We start from the raw sequence: 21,604 nt of genomic DNA, 5'->3' as shown, positions 1-21,604 counted from the left end.
GCTCGAGGCGACAATCAGTCGCCGAACGTAGCCGCGGTCAAAGGGATGAACATTTTGTCTAACAAAGGCATGAAATAATTCTATAGCTCTTCTTAAAAGAAATACTTGGGACAGGGCACGACGGTAAACGTTTCAATGGTTTCTGCCCCGTGGCTCGCCACACGCAGACTTTGTCCTTCGGGTAAGATGATTGCCAGATGCCAACGCATCTTCACAGTATATGTTTAGCTGGGCGAGGACCGGTTACGAATATTAAGTTTCAATTATACAAAGTCTTTCAAATAGACAAATAGCCTGTGCCCCAACTACTGGAAGATAAGAGAAATCTATCCTTCCACGAACGACGCTTCCCGCTAGCAAATTTTTCCAAGGACAGCTAATATCTTTCTCTAACCACCAACATGGAAATTGACCAATTAACAGCAACGTCAATTTCCCTCACCCTTCGAACGGAGACTTTTCTCCGCGAATTCGATGATCTCGTGCCCTTTTTTTTGCGTGGGGAGGGGAAAATGCTATTACGCATGCCCAGTGACCCGCATCACTGGGTTATGTGGGAGTCGGTCGGTTGTCGTTGCCATACCCACTAAAAACCCCTCCTCCTTCTTCCTCCGCTTAGAGGGCAGACAACCCCGGTAAAACCTGTCGGCAGTCATCAGGGTTGTCCTTTCGTGCCCCGTTGTATCTACTTCTTCGGGCAGTTACTGCTCATGTCGTCCTCTTAGCCAGTTCAGAATACTGGACTGGTCTCCTTCTGCGGTTTTTCGTTGTTTCGTGTTCTTGCCCTCATTGCTCCGCGTAGTTGTTGTTTCGCTCGTTCTCCTCCTTGCCTCTTCCCAGGCCCTCGCTGTCACCCTCCTGTGACACATGACGGTCTTGCAGAATTGCCTGAATTTATTCCACCTCTCGTCCTTGGCGGTCACCGTGGCGATCAGATTGCCCACGTCTATCTTCCCGCCCAGAGCGTTCTCCAGCTCGATCCTTCTGTCCGTCCACTTCGGGCACCCGAAGAGGGCGTGCTCTGCATCGTCGTTCGGGTCTCCACAGTCGAGACAGTTGCTGTCGCTGTCCCTGCCAATCCATTTCCTATAGACACCGAAGCTCCCATGCCCGGTTAGCAGCTGCATGGTGTGGTGATCGATGTCCATCTTCTTTTTGGTAAATAGCAGCGCACTCGGTATTGGCTTCTTTGTGATATTTTCCTTTTTGTAGTTGTTCCACTCCTTCTGCCAGTCCTCTTGGGCCTTCTTGAGAATCGCCTCCAGTTCCTCCTTCAGCTTGCAGCCGTCATCCGTGCCAATCCTGGACCCATGGATCTTGTTCCTCTCGTAGGTCTCTCCGAGCATCTTTATCTTTATGTAAATCGGGAGATTCCCGGTCAACACGCAAAGTGCCGCGTGGGAGACGGTACGGTATGCCGTCGTTGTTATGCACAGGGCCGTTCGTTGTGCTCGTTTCAGCTTTTTCCTGTTCTTATCGGTATTCGCTGCTCTAGCCCACACCGGTGCTCCGTAAGTTACGATGGACTTCCACACATTGTAGTAGAGCCTACGAGCCAAGCTGGGCGGCCCGTTGATGTTGGGTAGAATTCCCCTAAGGGCTCCTATTAACTTGTCGGTTCTATTACACACCATCTCGATATGCGCACCGAACCTCCGACTGGAGTCGATGACGACTCCGAGATCTCGTGCCCTTAGGCACACCCATCATAGATTTCTTCGACAGCGTCACCGCGACGGAGAGCCACTCTCTCTAGTGCGATCTCATCGGCAATCGACCTGTCTTTCGTATACGTAATAATTGCCCCTTGCTCTAACATACAGTGTAACTTAGACGCTAACGAAGGGTAAAGTTCGTCATCCCGTTGACCGCGGATTCGTTATTGAGCCTAGGATCATTGTCATTTGCTTCTCGAGTATCTAATTATCGCGATTACTTGTCCAATTCCATCATAGTCATATTTGCACTAGTAAATATCTCCTCTATTGCATAACGATCACGTCTAGCGCCAATAGGGATTCGTTTCACGCCCTTAAATCTAACTCTAATCTTAACGCCAACCCGACATATATATATATATATACATACATATATATATTTTATACATACATACATATATCAATTTTTATACACACAATTATACATATTCATTTTCATTTAATATTTTCATTTAATAATTTAATAAACCTTCGTCCCGCAAAGGCAAATAAATTCACGCATAACATTTCTCTTCAGCGGCATTGTTCTAGGATTGTATTTGTTGAAAGAAGGATAGCATTAAGCGCTGGAATAAAGAATGACGAATCGTTATTCTTTAACCATCGTACTTAGACACATATTTATTGAGCTACTTCTATTTTAATCGAAGTCTAACATCCTCCATCTGTAGGCGTAAATATTACTGCCGTTGTTAATGTTATTTAAGTTTTACTACTGGAAAGGACATTTAAGTTTGAAGGCAGGCAAGTCTACTGTTCTTAAAGCTGACATTTAGACATCTAAGATTTTTTGTGTCTTTATTGACAAAAATATATTTGACTTTGCATATCCAAAATAAAGGATTTGCGTTATCTAAAATAAATAGATCATCTTTCTTTAGAAAATTCAATGTGGTGAAATTAGAATATGAGATAAAAGAAATACTATGCATACTTATTGTTCTTCTTAAAAATTAAAGGAATACTCATAATCCTAAAACATCCTTTCTATGTTGTACTAGATATATATACAATTAAAATGTGTAATAATGTGAATGATAAACTAGTTCGAATAATTATTTTGCTTAAACGTAAGTTAATTGAAATCAGATGAATGTTATACACGCATTATACCGTGCATTATGAACTATTGATTGATTGATGCTCATATTTAATTATTAACGAGAAAATTAGAAAAATCAAATTGAATTTAATCTGTCCTTCTTATATTTATTAAGATGAGTTCTGGGGCTTGAAACACTCGAGATTAGAAATTTTGATTAATATTTCACATTATGACTGGACGCTTGTTGTAATATCTTTTGTACGAGATACACTATACATACACAAGATCAAAATGGAATTTCGAAACGGTCGTATCGTTCAACAAAAATCTCTTTTATCTTTGATCCTCTTCATAAAAATGCAATTCTCCTTTACAGAACATCATATAACATTTATTGTACGATATATTGTTCAATTATATTTCGAAATTTTCAGCTTCGAATCTTTGTTTAATTATACTGTAGAATTAAATATCATGCGTTATTTAAATATAGAGATAGACTAAACTTTTGTCCACATTTATTAAAGCTGTATCAACTGAGATGTTTAAATTTGCGAAATTTCATGGACTTTTATATTTAATTTTTCATCATGAATCCCGCTTTGCGATACAATACATATTAGATTTATAATATCTTAAATTTACAGTACCAATGCTGATTTTATCTGAAACTACTTGTTTGCAAATGATATCTTTCTTCGTTGGAATTACCCTTCACTTATAAATTAATAATTATTAACATTGAACAGTATTGTTAAACTTCAATAAAAATAGGATCGATAACTAAATGTTAGTTAAAGAAACTTCCTATTACAGGTATAACAAATCATATTGAATTTTGTTTAGAAAACAATAATAAAAATGGGTGTCTTTTTGTGAAAATAATTTACAGCATATCACTCGACTTATTCATATAAGAGATATTAGTTTGTTTAAATACCCTGTTGCACCCTTTTATTCATTTTCAACCCAATTTTTTCACAACATTAAAAAATATTTTAAGCCTGAAGAAAAACACGAAAAACTTCTTATTAGCATGATTTCATGCTAAACATCCTCTTAAGATATTATAAATCTTTCTTGTTTACTAAAACCAGAGCCTAACTGAAATATACGAGTATCGCAACAGGATTAATCGTAATACATGATTAAATACAAGCAATATGTAAGCTATATTTTTACTTTTTACTTCAGAAATAAATATTTCACCAGCATCGTCTTTAGCTTAAGGAAAATAAACTTGTGAAATTTAATTTAAAGCTTCGTAAAACATGGAAATGTTGCAGGATAACAAATCAGAAAAGATATATTAAATAAATCACAGTTCAGGTATCTATAACATGTGATTCTCTTAACAAATCTGTTTCATTCATCAAGCAACTGCAAAATTTCCGTAAAATCAGAAGCGGTTTCACAAATTATAGGCATTCGTAAACATGATAGATAAGAGTTAGTATCGCGGCGTTTTAGAGTATCTATGAGCGTAATATGGAAAGTAAAAAGATGTATAATAAAAATAGTTCACTTTCCAAGCTATCACTAACATTGTAACGAATTATTATACATATAACGGCTCACGAAAGTACTCGGACGCTTACAGAAACTTTCCATGAATATTTTGTTGAAGTTTTTCATGAATTTCAAGATGCATTAGGCTGTCTAAAAAGTTTCTTTCGTTTTGTTCTATTACTACAAAATAGATCATACATAAATCGATAAAATAATATAAAACAAAAAGTGTCGTGCATCTATTATTTCCTTATGAAACGAAAGAAACTTTTGAAACAAATGTAAATAGGAATTATAAGATGCTTATTGATTACCATCGGTATTTGGACAGTTAATTATGTATTGTATAAATAAGTCACAATATTTTTAGTAGGAGCATTTTTATCCCTAATCAATCATATGTTTAAAAATACTCTTTACATTGTACATTAGTTTTTTGCTATGTGTACGTCTGGAATAAGCATCTTCTAGCTTCCATATATATATTTCCAAATTAGTCTCAATTTTTACCGGTGTAATCATGATAGACACGTCTCGTTACATTGAAGTGAAGTGAAGAAAAACACTAACAAACATAATATATATTCGCAAAAATCTTCTATCTAATATTTTCGTCAACTACTGTATACACATTTATTAGATATTTGTGTGAGATTAAAATCGACAGATACGATAAAAGAATATTGTAGAGGTATAGCAATAAGAAAGTACAAGGAAAGTATAGCTCGTTAATTTGAATTACACCAGATTGTCAGTCATCTATTAGGTCGTGTTAATCTCTGAATAAATTCTTAAATAAATAAGTGTTAATAAAGATAAAGATAAAGAAGTGTTAATGAAACTAGAGACACTTAACATTTATTAGCATTTGTTCTTCCCCATTAATTGTTGAATAGGTCCTTTAGGGAAGAACAGAGAGACGGTTCGCTGGATTCCGTCTGATTCCGATTTTGATTCTTGGTATTTGAAAACCAATTTGTCGCTTTGCCTGACATTGGTTTGTTCGGAGATACCGAGGGCTTTCCGCTCGACCCGGAAGCCCCCGTATCGTTTCCCTTTTGCGCCGTTAACATCTTCTCAATTGCGCTACCAAATACCTACGGACAAAATTGTTCTTATAAATTTATGAATATTATGTGTTTACGTATTTGAATGAAAATTTTTATGAAACGAGATTTCGCGTTAAAATACGTAATAGTAAATACGATAATTTACACGTTCTTTTTACCAAGATGAAAATGTATATATAAATGTACTTGATGTATATGTAAATAGAAATATTTATATGTAATATTTATATGCTTGTATTTAAAATATTTTCATGCTTAAAGAATAAAGGTCATAATGTTATAAATATTTAAATCCTTGCACCTCTCCTTTATCGCGTAAGAAAGAGAAACTAAAAGTTTCACTCCAGAGAATGAGCTTCGTTCTAAAACAAATCAAATAACATATATTTCAGTATTTAACTGTTATTTAATATTCCTAATATTCCTAATAATATTTAATATTCCTATATTATTAATATAGATGAGAAGTGGATAAGATAGTTTACAATCATTAAGTACAGTATCGCAGATCCACCATCAGAGATCAGTAATATTAAAATAAAATTCATGTTGGATTAAAAGTGTGGTTAAGTTGGGGCTAACCCCAAATTTGCAAATTTTGACCTAAGTCAAAAAGTGGCCATTTTTGCACCTCCTCGCGAACGAAAAATTCTTGTGCGACGTTTAAGAGAATTTATCAAAAAAAAAAAAAACAAAGAATTATTAGCATTTATACGAAATGTGACATGGAAGTTGAAAAAGATGAGTGTAGAGATGAAAAAATTAAGCAGAGGTCAAACTTAGGCGCTACACTTGATCTTCATTTTCTTTAAATTTTGATCCAGCTGATAAATCAGTAATTAAACCAAGGGAACTAAGTTTGAAATCAAGCGAATCTGAAATACTATCAGACTGTTGCTACGTGAGAACAATAGCCATCTTGTACTTCGTATTTGCTCGATTCCAAACTCTAATCGATATACCAACAGAATTTACCAGCAAAATAATTATTCAGAGATTCTGTCGGTAAAACAATTGAAGTTTAAAATCGAACGAATCCGAATTACTGCGAGATCGTTGGTGGCTATTGTTCTCGTAGCAACAAACTGATGGTACTTCAGATTCGTTTGATTTCAAACTACAATTGATTTATCAATAGAGTTGTCGAAGAATTATTTTGTCGATATCGGTGTAGAACAATAATCAACAACGATCTCGCTGTACTTCATATTTCCTCTATTACAATCGTCGATTCATTTACCAGCAGAGCATCTGAAGAATTATTTCACATGGATCATGTAGAAAAAAAACGAACACGAAAATGGAACTGTAATAACATTTTCTATTCCTTGCTGAGAGCCGTTCTTAAACATTTTTCCCTTCGCAAGAAGATCGGAAAATAACCACTTTTGACGCTCTGTTTTTATCCCATATGAATTTTATCTTTAATATTACCGATTGATAATAATGTCACTGCGATATTGTCCGCAATGATTGCAAATTATCTTCTCCACGTTTCACCTATATCGATAATACAGAATATCAATCAACAATTATTTAATTTCACGTTGTTGTTGACTTTATTAATTTTTACGATAAAGTGCATTCTCTGGAAGAGATTTTACGATTTACGATTTTCTTTTTCATTCCTCCTTTCACCTACGATGGCTCTTAAACAAGAAACGATATCGTAACGAGAAATACAACTTACCTGAGCGTCCACTTTGGTTCCACTAGTGTTGTCCCATACGACTTTGTGTTTGTCCCATACGACTTCACCGCCTTCACTACCTTCGATTTATCCAACTTGAGACTTAAACTGGCCGTTACCAAATCTTCCGGCTTCTTCGACATCGGTTGGTGTCTCTTCGTGAACCAATTCGACGGTGCCATAAAGGTCGAAATAGCGGCTTTCGAGGATCCGCTAAGCTTACTTTTAGCTCCGTGCAATGTCGACACGTCGAAGCTGTTGGAACGGAAGCTCTTCGATCGACTTCCTTTCTGTTCGGTCGTTTTTCCGGGCCAGTTTGAAGAAATTCCCTTCAGATCTCCGGTTACCGTTATCCACTTCATATATAGAGTTTGAAATCTTTCTCAAAATTTTGAAAGGTCCTTTCCTAATTTCTTCCAGCTTATTTCTATTCATTCTGTTTCCGTTGTGGGTGAAGACCGTATCACCAATTTTAAACTCGTGTTCTCGTCTTTTTTTGCCGTACTTTTGTTTGTTGATTTCGAAATTTCTTGCTGAGTTTTTAAATGCTTCTTCTCTGTCTCTTTTTAAGTTTATCTTGTTCTCTGTTATTCCCTTAGGGATGATTTCGATCATTTTCCCATACAGTAAGTGATTTGGGGCAAATCCCGTTACACTGTGTCTGGTGTGATTGTATTCTTCTACGCTTTTTTCTGCGATCTTTGTCCAGTTTCTTTTTTTTTCGAATTGATCTTGCATCTGATTCTGTTTACTAATGTTTGATTTACCCTCTCGTTTAGTCCATTGGAGGATGGACAGTCTGTCGAGGTGAAAATTAATTTAATGTTTTTCTCTCTCGCGTACTCTTGAATTTCCTTGGATGTCATCGCAGGGTATCGGTCTGCAAGGATAATTTTTATGGAGTCAGTTTCTCCTGTCGAGTTTATAAGTTTTATGATATCTTCCGCGCGTTGTGTTTTCGATGTGGACATAAAAACAGCCCTTGAAAAGTGATTTATGAGTATATGCATATACTTCTTTGGTGAGTTGTTGTTGGAAAAACCTCGGACCGTATCGAATGACATTATTTCAAACGGTTTCCTCGCTGGTCCTAGTCTCGACATAAGCCCGATCGGTCTTCTCGTTCTGCTTTTATTCCTAATGCAAGTTTCGCATTGTTTGCAGAATTTGTCGACAATTCGGTCCATATTTTTGAAATAATAAAAGGATCGGATTTTTTTCAATATGTGATTCCTTCCAACATGGCCAAAGAAATCATGCACCGTCTTTATGATATGGTCGCCAAACTCTTGTGAGACGAATATACGTTGGCGTCCTTTAATATTTTAAAAAAAAATCTCTGATTTTTTTATAAGGTCTTTCGTATTTTTAATATCTTCTCTGTTTTCTTTCTGATCTCGGATTATATCTTGCTTTTTATAATATTCGCTACTTTCAAAACCTCTTCTTCGTTCTCAAAACTTTCTAAGACGGGGTTCCTGGATAGTGCGACTGCCTCTATGTTGTGTTTTCCTGGTGAGTAGATGATTTTGAAGTCGTACTGCGATAAGTAGTGCATCAGGTCTCCAAAAGTTTCATCGGTTCTTGCTTTGATTCTCATTGATTCCAACGGTTTATGGTCTGAAAGGACAGTGAAGTATCTACCGATTAACTAATGCTGCCAGTACTGAATCGCCTCTTTGATAGCAAGATATTCAAGGTGGATTGCTTTGGTAAGCGATTAGTATCTGCGAATTCGTAGAATTCGTGGATAATTCTCGAGCTGTTTCGTGCGTACGCGATTTTAAGTGGCACGCAAACAGGTGCACCTATTCGCGTAGCGCAAGAAATGTATCACGGAGGTCGTTGCAGGTAATATCCATCGACAGACGGGACAATTCGGGTGCACAATCTATGCCTATGACTGTGCAGTAGGGCATACTCTTCTCGACCACTTGTCTGGCGCCAACCACCACTATTGTCTCGCGAAGGCCAAGCTGTAAATCTTCGTTGCTTATACCGTTTTCTTGGTGAGTGTTAATTTTTTTCTTATTCGATGGTATAATAATACCGTTATTACGAGGTAAAAGTTTTTGGATGTGTGATTTCTTGATTGAAGAGACGCTATCATTATTAAAAGTTTGAATATCCCGCCACTAGCGAGGGAAACATAATACAGAATGATTCTTTCATTTGCTTACATTCGATTTCTTAATTTTACTCCTATTCTCCTTTTTAATTCGTAATTTAATTGTGAGGACATATGCTATGGAGCAATTTTTGTTACATTTAGCATCGTTGCTTTATTTGTTAAGACTGTTGAGCAATACGATCGTTTACTTTATTTACTGCCTTGTTTGCTATTATTTTACTTTTAAAGACAGGTATTTTGGAAATATAAACTTCTACATATTGGTATAATATTGATATACTTAAAAATGTCGTTTAGTGAATAGGAAAATAGGACACTGAAGGTTTAACTAATTGAAAACGATTTAGTTATTGAAGATAGTACTTGCTGAGCAAATGGATCGCGAAGTTGTCATAATGCTACAAATGATACACGCTTCAAAGAGAATTCAAAGTTTCCTTAAATTGTGATAACTTTTTGACAGTGAAGTACAGTTGTTACCTTGTGTGAGATAGAAAACTGCATAATCGACTGGAAGTTTCTGTACGAGATATTGAAACATCGATTATGTTTTACGAGTTTTCCAAACAATATCGAATCGTTACATATTTCGTATAATTTCTGCTCGTCGTAAATTCGTAATAAAACGAATAATTTGATAACGATCGCAAATTTCTTCTTTTTTATTTCAAACTTATCTTTCTTATTTTCCCTGGCATAAAAATTAAAGTAATATTAACATATACATACTAACACGATATATACAAGGCGAGTTACTTGAGAGTTTGAAACGAAATATTTTTTATATTTTTAAATATATCGAAAAATGTTTCGGATAAAAGCTGAACTGAAATTCTGCGTGCAAAAATTATTAATTCACTTACGTCGAAGAAATATTAGTTTAACAGATATTTTAATTTTTATTTAGTGAAATTTATCGTACGAAAGACAAGCACGAAGACAAATACGAAAGTAGCGTCTTGTGTCTTTCCTTGTCTCTTATACCTAAAATATTTACTAAACTAATGGTTTTTCGATGCAAGTAGGTTAATAAATAACATTTTATAGAGAATTTTGAGCTGCATCGATTAATGTATTAAGAACTGTGTGATTCCATTTGAAGATTCCATTTGAAACTTGTACAGGAGCGACGGGAAGCATAATATCGCCGACAGCCTCAAAATATTTATAACAGCCACAATGTGATCAAATCGCGAGTTTAAACGAATGATCCGTTAATAAATATCAGACGAAGCAGGGAATTGTTTTGACGGAAAAGTAATAAAAATTGGTTCAAGTTCGTGGAATTTTCCTTCCGATGCCAAAATACCTGATGGAAATATCTACGTTAAATTTTTGAGATTCGAAGCTTAGCGAAAGAAATAATTTGATTCTAACGACAAGTTCTTCGTGTATCATAATCTTTCATAAGCAGATTAAAACGAGTATTATTTAACAAATTGTATATTCGATGATATACATTTGATTTGTATAAATCGGTTTCGTTCGACAACTTAAATTCCAATATACAGGATTCTTTATTTTCGAGAAGATCGCGTTTGAAAATTTACCAAGCGTACTAGAACATGGCTAATTCTGGACTGGCTAATTCTACGTGTGAAAATAAACTGAGAATGTGGAACAAAATTTATTCGCAAGACGCTTTGTTTTCAAGAAAAATACATTTTTTTAATTTATCACGTAATGAGCCAAGTTCAAGTATACTTGGTAGGCAAATTTTCAATCTTGGAATCTCTTGAATACGAAGCGTCCTACGAACAAATTTTCCTCTATATTTCCCTGCCATTTTCTCTTTTCTCTTTATAATAAATATATTTCGATAAATTTATAATTATCGTTTCTTACTTTTACAGCGTGTCATACGAACGATACATAAACATAACAATCTATAATTTTCTGACCATCTAACAAGTCCACCTGCTATTTGTTTCTATTAAATTTCTATATATACATATTATTATAAATTTTCAAATTATTTAATTATGCAAGAGCAAGGTAAAGGATGATCTTGAAAAAAATTAATCGAAAATGTAAGACGGAGCATCCGCGTGCCAATGCTCATTCTTGAGAAAATCGATTTCGAAGATATATTGGCTATGCGAAGATTTGCCAAGGGTTTGAGCCGTAATATTTTCGACACTATTCATTATATCGAAAAATGCTTCGGATAAAAGTTTGATGGTTGTAAGGAGGACATATTTAGACGTTGCTAGCTTTTCTATAGGTGGTGGCGCAACCATCGTACTAAGGTCGACTTTGTTTCTTCAAATGGAATCACACAGTTCTTAATACATTAATCGATGCAGCTCAAAATTCTCTATAAAATGTTATTTATTAACCTACTTGCATCGAAAAACCATTAGTTTAGTAAATATTTTAGGTATAAGAGACAAGGAAAGACACAAGACGCTACTTTCGTATTTGTCTTCGTGCTTGTCTTTCGTACGATAAATTTCACTAAATAAAAATTAAAATATCTGTTAAACTAATATTTCTTCGACGTAAGTGAATTAATAATTTTTGCACGCAGAATTTCAGTTCAGCTTTTATCCGAAACATTTTTCGATATATTTAAAAATATAAAAAATATTTCGTTTCAAACTCTCAAGTAACTCGCCTTGTATATATCGTGTTAGTATGTATATGTTAATATTACTTTAATTTTTATGCAAGGGAAAATAAGAAAGATAAGTTTGAAATAAAAAAGAAGAAATTTGCGATCGTTATCAAATTATTCGTTTTATTACGAATTTACGACGAGCAGAAATTATACGAAATATGTAACGATTCGATATTGTTTGGAAAACTCGTAAAACATAATCGATGTTTCAATATCTCGTACAGAAACTTCCAGTCGATTATGCAGTTTTCTATCTCACACAAGGTAACAACTGTACTTCACTGTCAAAAAGTTATCACAATTTAAGGAAACTTTGAATTCTCTTTGAAGCGTGTATCATTTGTAGCATTATGACAACTTCGCGATCCATTTGCTCAGCAAGTACTATCTTCAATAACTAAATCGTTTTCAATTAGTTAAACCTTCAGTGTCCTATTTTCCTATTCACTAAACGACATTTTTAAGTATATCAATATTATACCAATATGTAGAAGTTTATATTTCCAAAATACCTGTCTTTAAAAGTAAAATAATAGCAAACAAGGCAGTAAATAAAGTAAACGATCGTATTGCTCAACAGTCTTAACAAATAAAGCAACGATGCTAAATGTAACAAAAATTGCTCCATAGCATATGTCCTCACAATTAAATTACGAATTAAAAAGGAGAATAGGAGTAAAATTAAGAAATCGAATGTAAGCAAATGAAAGAATCATTCTGTATTATGTTTCCCTCGCTAGTGGCGGGATATTCAAACTTTTAATAATGATAGCGTCTCTTCAATCAAGAAATCACACATCCAAAAACTTTTACCTCGTAATAACGGTATTATTATACCATCGAATAAGTAAAAAATTAACATTCACCAAGAAAACGGTATAAGCAACGAAGATTTACAGCTTGGCCTTCGCGAGACAATAGTGGTGGTTGGCGCCAGACAAGTGGTCGAGAAGAGTATGCCCTACTGCACAGTCATAGGCATAGATCGTGCACCCTAATTGTCCCGTCTGTCGATGGATATTACCTGCAACGACCTCCGTGATACATTTCTTGCGCTACGCGAATAGGTGCACCTCTTTGCGTGCCACTTAAAATCGCGTACGCACGAAACAGCTCGAGAATTATCCACGAATTCTACGAATTCGCAGATACTAATCGTTTACCAAAGCAATCCACCTTGAATGTCTTGCTATCAAAGAGGCGATTCAGTACTGGCAGCATTAGTTAATCGGTAGATACTTCACTGTCCTTTCAGACCATAAACCGTTGGAATCAATGAGAATCAAAGCAAGAACCGATGAAACTTTTGGAGACCTGATGCACTACTTATCGCAGTACGACTTCAAAATCATCTACTCACCAGGAAAACACAACATAGAGGCAGTCGCACTATCCAGGAACCCCGTCTTAGAAAGTTTTGAGAACGAAGAAGAGGTTTTGAAAGTAGCGAATATTATAAAAAGCAAGATATAATCCGAGATCAGAAAGAAAACAGAGAAGATATTAAAAATACGAAAGACCTTATAAAAAAATTAGAGATTTTTTTTTAAAATATTAAAGGACGCCAACGTATATTCGTCTCACAAGAGTTTGGCGACCATATCATAAAGACGGTGCATGATTTCTTTGGCCATGTTGGAAGGAATCACATATTGAAAAAAATCCGATCCTTTTATTATTTCAAAAATATGGACCGAATTGTCGACAAATTCTGCAAACAATGCGAAACTTGCATTAGGAATAAAAGCAGAACGAGAAGACCGATCGGGCTTATGTCGAGACTAGGACCAGCGAGGAAACCGTTTGAAATAATGTCATTCGATACGGTCCGAGGTTTTTCCAACAACAACTCACCAAAGAAGTATATGCATATACTTATAAATCACTTTTCAGGGGCTGTTTTTATATCCACATCGAAAACACAACGCGCGGAAGATATCATAAAACTTATAAACTCGACAGGAGAAACTGACCCCATAAAAATTATCCTTGCAGACCGATACCCAGCGATGACATCCAAGGAAATTCAAGAGTACGCGAGAGAGAAGAACATTAAATTAATTTTCACCTCGACAGACTGTCCATCCTCCAATGGACTAAACGAGAGGGTAAATCAAACATTAGTAAACAGAATCAGATGCAAGATCAATTCGAAAAAAAAAAAGAAACTGGACAAAGATCGCAGAAAAAAGCGTAGAAGAATACAATCACACCAGACACAGTGTAACGGGATTTGCACCAAATCACTTACTGTATGGGAAAATGATCGAAAACATCCCTAAGGGAATAACAGAGAAGAATTGGTTCACGAAGAGACACCAACCGATGTCGAAGAAGCCGGAAGATTTAGTAACGGCCAGTTTAAGTCTCAAGTTCGATAAATCGAAGGTAGTGAAGGCGGTGAAGGAAACGTTGGGTAAAAAGTACCCTAATAGCGAGGTCAAACACAAAGTCGTATGGGACAACACTAGTGGAACCAAAGTGGACGCTCAGCTAAGTTGTATTTCTCGTTACGATATCGTTTCTTGTTTAAGAGCCATCGTAGGTGAAAGGAGGAATGCAAGAACGCACATAATACGCAAAAATCTATGGCAGATTCAAAGTACAGTACTCGTTGTGATATTCGGTAAAGATAATAAGTTCTCCTATGGAGATTTCATTTTTCAAATTATTCTCGTAAAAGTACGTATTTGCATAAATAAATAGCACACGGTCTCTACGTAAATACCCAGGCCAGTTATAAATATTTCAGTTTGCCAACGATATCCCAACATGTAGGACACTCACATGTGTGCTACTTCGTGAGCGATGATAAAGGCGCTGGTCGAGCCTTCGTCTCGATTTAACGCGCACGATCTCGCGGGATAGCATACTCCTGACACAGGTGCGTAACCGGAAGGACCTCGTATATCTAATGGCGTCAACCATACAGCAACATCGTGATTTACGTCTTTCGAGGACAGCATCTTTCTGTTCCATTTGTTCACGTTCTCGAGAGATCGTCTGGCATCGCCACGGCGGACCTACGACAACGTTTAATATTTTCTTAATAAAAGCTAGCAAATATTACCAATATATTATATTTATTATTACATCATACATTATATACTATATATAAATATTCGTCAATGATAATAAATATATGTGCAAGTAATCGTGTTGTTGATTGTAATCAAATGTAACTTGTAACGCTATTAGTATTTTAATCTTCCTGAAAAATGTTGAAATGTTGATTCAACAGCAGAGAAGAATAGCAGAAAAAGAAAAGTAAAAGGAATCGCAAGTGTCGTATGTCAATGATATTATCATAGGTCTATAACATTAAATTAAGATTCTTAAGAGATGAAAAAGGTTTAATAGTCGATTATACAGATATTTCGGATACACGATAAATGCGAGGTTTGTCAATGATCCGTGAAAATTGTTTGTTTGGAAATTTGTTTCCAAGGGATCGTTCACGGTTGTCCAATTTAACAAAATGGAACTCGTTGCATTTTATCGATCTAAAACGTCATGCGCAGATATTTTAACCTATATAATTTATATACCATACACTGTACAGATAAGTAGAAAATAAAATAATTGACACTCGCATATGCGTATCTCAGATAGTTACTACTTTAGTTAAATGATTTAATTTAATGGAAATCGCTTACCATAACGTCTCGTTTTTCCGCGTATAAAATCATTCGTACGATCACTAGAATCATGTTGGATTCGAGCGACGGGTCCATGTAAATTGCACTGACCTAGGATTAAAATACGTACGAAAATGTAACAGGCGTTAAAACAGTATTACAGCCTTACAAATAAATTATTATTCAAAACTCTCGTAAATACATCGTATCTTATATAATTTTCCTAAAAAATTAATTTTATTCGTTACATTTATCTTAGGAAATGTACGTTATTAATCTCAACAGCATTGGAAAACCAATTACCGAATGGCTGAAATTAATCGATTACAAAATTCTATTACGGATAAATTATTCGCTGAACTTTTTAAAAGATACGTGTAAGCTTTGAACAGTGTAAACAGAAAATACAGAGCTTCCATCCGAGTATACGATCGAGATGTTTGAAAGCAAGTAGCGTACCTTGAAAATACAGAGATACGCATAACTCTGCCCTATGTTTCCCGGTTGCTTGCGTACATGTGTAGGAGGAGGTATTCTATATCTAAGTATAATAACAGAATTTCGTTTGGTATTACTTACGATGTTTAAAGGAGCCAAGGTATATTGCTGTACTCGAATTCCATGAAAATCTACCACGGAGTAATCAGCAGCTATTCCAAGCTCTAATCATCGTGGCGGCGAATCCTTAGCAGTTGGTGTTTTCTCTAGAAATGTCTTATCTTAGAAATCGACTTATCTTCCACGAAATTAGAAAGTCTACTCGACTCGACTTGATAGCTTAAACGCATGATTATTAAAAGCATAAATTAATATCTACGAGCAAGTATTCGTGGAATAATTATTATGATATAAATAATTATTTCAAAAGTATAATTTCAAAAATATCAATTCGGTATCACCGTGAATTTCATCCTGCAAATTTCTTTAAAATTCTTGACAAATTTTGGTAAACGTATTCCTCCAGCAAATTTGTCTATTTTTCTATTTTTTTACATTAAATTAGGCAAGATAGATAAAGATTCGTGCAATGGACAATATACATATGTGTAATAGACAGGGAATAATAAAATAAATTAAAAACAGCGAAATATAGATGAACGTGTAGAAGATCAAGCGAGAGTGGAACGCAATAGGGAGAATAATTGTAAACCGAGTTCCTTTTAAGGCTGAAGATAAGCTATTCTTATATTACATGCTGTTATTATTACTTTTGTACACGATAGATTGGAATATCAGTACAATTTCTTTCTTTCAGTAATATTCGATGATTCGTTAATTTATTAACCGCTATATTGTACATGGTAAGTAGAAAAGCAACGATTGTACAAGAATGGCATTTGGAAAAATATTTGACTTACTTGATAATCTGTTCCTTTGCCATTTAGGACCAGAGAAGTATCCAATTTCCTCGGGATTTGTTATTTTATATAGGTTGGGGTTGATAATCAATCTCGGATCCACTCGGATTGGTTATCACACCTTTTATTTTCTCTCTTATACAAAACACCAAATCACACGGCAAACGTCTAAACTCTCCCAATGCGTCTTAGCAATTGAGGCGTGGTCGACTCCTATGACAAAAGAGCGTAGTTAGGAGTCGTACCAACATAACCCTAGTAACCTTTTAGTAACTAGCGGTCATACCAACTGAGCATTTCTCAACAGTATTTACGTCGATCGATAATTCTTCCACTATTGTATCGTTGTATTCTGTGGAGACATCGTCTTTTTCATCGTACAGAATCAATTTCTCAGCTTCTGGGTATTCCACGTCGAAGACGTCACCGGAAAGATTATAAAATCCCTGAACATCGTGGCATAAGGAATCGCGTTTTCTTCGTTTCGACTTTCTCTTACTTTCTTCAACTTCAAATTTATTCGATTTCCCTGTAACCGAATTATCAACGTTTTACCACGTTTGCCTGTCTTATCTTCGCTATTCTCGTTACGGATAAAATGAAAAAATAGTTGCAAAATTTCTGAAATTGTAAATACGACCAGACTGGAACGTATCGACGACATATACGGTGTCACAAAATTGTGACAAGTCAATATTCCAGTTGTTAGTTTGTTGAATTTACGCCGCCGCTGATTAAACGTATCACGCTTTAATAGAAAATTCAATTTCCCAGCGGGGAAAATGGAATTTTGCGCTAATTAAAGTATTGCGCTTTTGTACAAAATTCCATTGTTTTCTGTTACCCGCGAAAATGCAATTTTACGACGGACATTTCAGACAAATTTCCATCAGACGGCTTTCCATCCGTAAAAAAGAATGCTATCTACAAAAGTGTCAATGGAAATTGATCAAAGTAACGTCAAGCAAACCCGTTTAAACAGCGAGGTAAATAGACCAATTGCTTTTAACAAAACCTGTATCGTTGCTCTTAACCGTTTCACTTTTAAATATCTATCGGCGCTGTTCCTCATTAAAATTTCGATTTAAATCGAACGAGAAATACAGCGTAACACTTGGAATTTTCTATCGTTTCTCAACCATACTTCGAACATTTACGTCGCATTCTTCGATTCATAGGATCGCGATGTTGGATTCTTCGATTTCGATACAAAAACGTTTCACAGCTTTCGACGCGGGCAATTTAATTAAGAGAACAAATAATTTGTTTATAAACTGCCAATTACGTGCCTTGAATTTCCGATATATGCAATAAATTTCATTGCTACTTGACCTAAGTGGGTCATAAAGTTGCAACCGTGTAAACCGTGCCACGTAATTTTATTGCATTCAATTTTCTACGTTTCCAACAATTTATCAAATTAGAATTTATCCGCGCATCGTCCGAAATTTTTCATAAAAATTGATTAATAATAGTAGATATATAGCTCCTCGTATTCGTAAAACAGATTTTTAATCTGTAAACAACGAGTCGTGGTAATTACAATACGATCGATTTTCAACTTAGCAAAATTTGTTTACATTTCACATTCACATCCAGATTGTATTTCCTTTGTAATAAATTAATTATATAATTAAATAAATTTATTATTCGAACCGATATTCAGATACAGTTCGAGTATACTTGATAAATTTTCAGACTCGATTCTCCAAGTCGAAAATGAGAACGTTTTATCCTATACTTTTTCTTCATTTTTCCACAAGGATTCGCGTTGTTCTCGATTTCAGACGTTGTTCCGTTGCATCCTGTATATACGGGGTGTGCCAAATTTAAACCGTCAAATTGTAAGGAGTTGATTTACAGACAAGAAGAAGAAGAAGAAGAAGGAAGAACTTTATATAATGTTCGTCAACGGACGTTTCTTTACAGAATTACAAACGAGTATCGTTCGTACGAAACAGGTAACGACGCGTTTTCCATCGCAGCGTGCAAAAGTACGCTGTATTATCGTGTCAGCGCAGTTGCATGCTTTTTATCATGCGACAACAAGCCCGTCTCGTTAATAGCTACAATAATGATACAATGAAAAATTATTATCTGGTATGTTTGATTGGTCGTTGGAGAACGTTGTCCGTGTGCTCGGATAGAAGCCTGACATCGATCAACGATGGGAGTAATACGATCTCGTACACACAGTTGCTAACAATTCGATCGAGTTGCAAAAACCGCGTGTTTTTACTCGTTGCGCTAGTTGTTCACGCGAACTCGCATCTCCAGAATAAACCTTCCGTTTTACAGTTACGAAACCATAAATACAGAAAAGAAAACGCAGTTCTTGAAACTCTGACGAAACGCTGATAATACGGTCAATTGTCGCGTACCGTGGAATGGAAAATTCGTCGTTACTTGTTTCATACGTACGATACTTGTTTGTAACTGTGGAAAAACGCGTTTATTGCCCAGCTTCGTACGACATGTTTTTCGGTAAATATTTACAAAGCGGACAATCTCGCCATATTCAACGGCTTTGAAATATGTTTGCCAAGGCTAATATTCCGAACAACTTTTTCCTGTAATACTCTTTACCGTCGCTCTGCTTTCCGCGATATTCGCAGCAATTTCTGTCTCGACGACAGCGATGATTTCGTAGTTTCGCTTTTCTCGATATCACTGCTAAAGCTTTTCCTACCTCGAATAACGACGCAAAGCTTCGTATGAATCGTATCTATCCTGTTACTTGATACGCGAATTTAATTCGCGGTAGCCTCAGTGATGTTTCTTCCCTGTGCGAGTTGAAAATGATTATCAGAAATGCATATATATGTAGTATCGTGGACAAAAGGCCTAAGATATCTGCCGAATCGTAAACAATGTCGCGAGAACCGCGGCATCGTCGGGTACATCAAGGTGTCGTCGGTCCTTTTTAAGTGGATAGTTTCGTGGAAAGTGCCCGCGTGACCCTGGCCACGGGCGTTTCGGAACACGTGTCTCGAACGGCGGGAAAAGACAAAGAAACGTTAAAGTCAGTATTAGTTGAGAAGCCGGAGAGGACGGATGCAAAAGGTGTGCAGAGTGTGAATTGAGAAGCGAGAGCATGGGAGTGTAGAAGCCGAAGAGTGTGAATCGGGAAGTCGAAAGCCGCGTCTGAAAATAAGACGTACGACAGCATTGTAATTATTTCCTTGCTTCGAATATTATTAATTAAATCAAAACATCATTACTTGTCCTTTCCTCTAAGACCCATTAAGATACTACATATATATATAAATGTACGGACATCAACGTCCGAGACGTTCGTCCATGCCAAACGGTAACGCGTACAGGAAACATTTGTTCAAAATGACTTTGACTTTAGCTAAATTTTCAAATTGGAATTAGCTAATGGTCGTTCGCTTTGTAAATGATTATTTCTTTTTCTTCTTTTTGCCTGCAGATTAAGCCCTCCCTGTTTGACGGTTTAAATTTATTAAATTAAATTTATTAAACCGAATATATATATATATATTCGTTTGTACTACGATTACTCTCATACTCTATGTATGGTATTATCATATCGACGCTATCAGTTCTTACAGTATCACGATCAGAGTCAATTTTAGAATAGAAGGAGCAATTAACGGCGGATCGCAAAGTAAGAAGCTTATAACATAATTGGCAAGGAAGTCGGTAAATCGATCAACCAATCACCTACATCCAACCGTCTAACGAAAGATGAAAACCCATCGCGATAACGATCCTTCTCACCTGCAGGATTTTCCGGATTCACAGACACGAAGCTCGAATTATTCCTGATCGACCACCACTTTTCGTTTTTCGGCTGAAACATCACATGCTGGCCATTCGTCAGCGGCTGAACGAAGAACGATCTCTGCCCGATCAACATCAAGGCGTACACTTCTTCTTTGCATATCGTCACGACGACGAAGGAACTCGCGTCTCCTTCCAAGCTGCCTTATCGAAGATCGCAGTTCGCCTTGGCGTTACGTCGCTCGGACTTGGTTTTACCCTGGCGCACCCAATTCACGGTGAAATTCGACGACAGTATCAATCGATCGTTGGCCATGGTCCTTAAGGTCCAGTTGCTGATCTCGAGGAACACCGCCTCTTGGTGGAGATACTCGCGCCAAGTTTCTCGGTCTTCGTGGGTCGATCTTCTGTTCCGCGCGCTCTCATTCGGGATCACTCGAGGGTAAACGATCTCGTACTCCTGCAAGCAGGTGGTAACTCGCGTCGATTAACGATTCACCACCAGTAAAGTAACCGGGAATGCAGCAAACTAGTAGTCGGTAGAACGAAGCGGAACGTAAGTGGAGCGAGCGATAAGAGCGATCGCGACAATCGCACGCCTCGCCGTGCGATTCCCACGCGAACGAATCATCAAATTCGAGCCAAAGATTCTCACTAACTCGAAGATTCGCGCCAGTATTTTCCACGCGCGCGTCACAGAAATTCGAACGACTTTCGCGAAAAGGACGGAAGGATAAGACGATCGATCGGATCTCGGGTCGATCGCGATACCCCCGGACAGAAGGTTTCGAGGAAAAAGTGGAGTAGACGCGACGAAGGAGCGTCGTGCAGCAACTGGTGGCCAATTTTTCCACCACGTGGCACCACGTGGAAATTTAAACGTTTCCCATGAAAATGATGCACCATCGGTGAAAGTAAAATACGATAATTAATCGGTCGTCGAGTCGAACGTGATATTCCGGATAAAATTTTTCGATGAAAAAAGTGGAGTAAACGCGACGAACGAGCTTCGCGTTACGACTGGCAGCCACATGGACGGATGAACGCGGCTGGAAACGCACGCGAGTGCAGCGGCGAA

At 36.5% G+C, this 21,604-nt stretch overlaps 1 protein-coding gene and 1 long non-coding RNA gene across 8 annotated transcripts in view; one reads left to right on the top strand and one right to left on the bottom strand.

The window, feature by feature from the left end:
- Nucleotides 1-5,110: 5,110 nt before the first annotated feature.
- LOC125384865 (A disintegrin and metalloproteinase with thrombospondin motifs 14-like) overlaps nt 5,111-21,604 on the bottom strand; it is a 40,379-nt gene continuing 23,885 nt past the window's right edge. Inside the window, exons 1-6 of one of the 7 annotated variants that reach the window (XM_048404936.1) lie at nt 16,780-17,004; nt 16,001-16,125; nt 15,440-15,532; nt 14,571-14,806; nt 5,644-5,704; nt 5,111-5,369 (exon numbers count right to left, since the gene is read on the bottom strand). In XM_048404936.1, coding sequence (XP_048260893.1) covers nt 5,154-5,369; nt 5,644-5,704; nt 14,571-14,806; nt 15,440-15,517 — 591 coding nt within the window. In that variant the 5' untranslated portion in view covers nt 15,518-15,532; nt 16,001-16,125; nt 16,780-17,004 and the 3' untranslated portion in view covers nt 5,111-5,153. Of the gene's footprint in view, nt 5,370-5,643; nt 5,705-6,155; nt 6,843-7,032; nt 7,610-14,570; nt 14,807-15,439; nt 15,533-16,000; nt 16,126-16,779; nt 17,309-20,523; nt 20,987-21,604 lie in introns of those variants that run through there. The other 6 variants (XM_048404944.1, XR_007223686.1, XM_048404935.1 and 3 more) reach the window with 6 other exon arrangements.
- Nucleotides 8,125-21,604, top strand: part of LOC125384903 — a 69,046-nt gene continuing 55,566 nt past the window's right edge. Inside the window, exon 1 of the long non-coding RNA XR_007223753.1 lies at nt 8,125-9,041. This is a non-coding gene — a long non-coding RNA (uncharacterized LOC125384903). The remainder of the gene's footprint in view (nt 9,042-21,604) is intronic.

This window comes from Bombus terrestris, chromosome 4 (assembly GCF_910591885.1).
Source record: "Bombus terrestris chromosome 4, iyBomTerr1.2, whole genome shotgun sequence".
NCBI classification, from domain to species: Eukaryota; Metazoa; Arthropoda; class Insecta; order Hymenoptera; family Apidae; genus Bombus; species Bombus terrestris.
The sequence above is the reverse complement of the archived record's forward strand: the minus strand, read 5'-3'. Positions and strand labels throughout refer to the sequence as shown.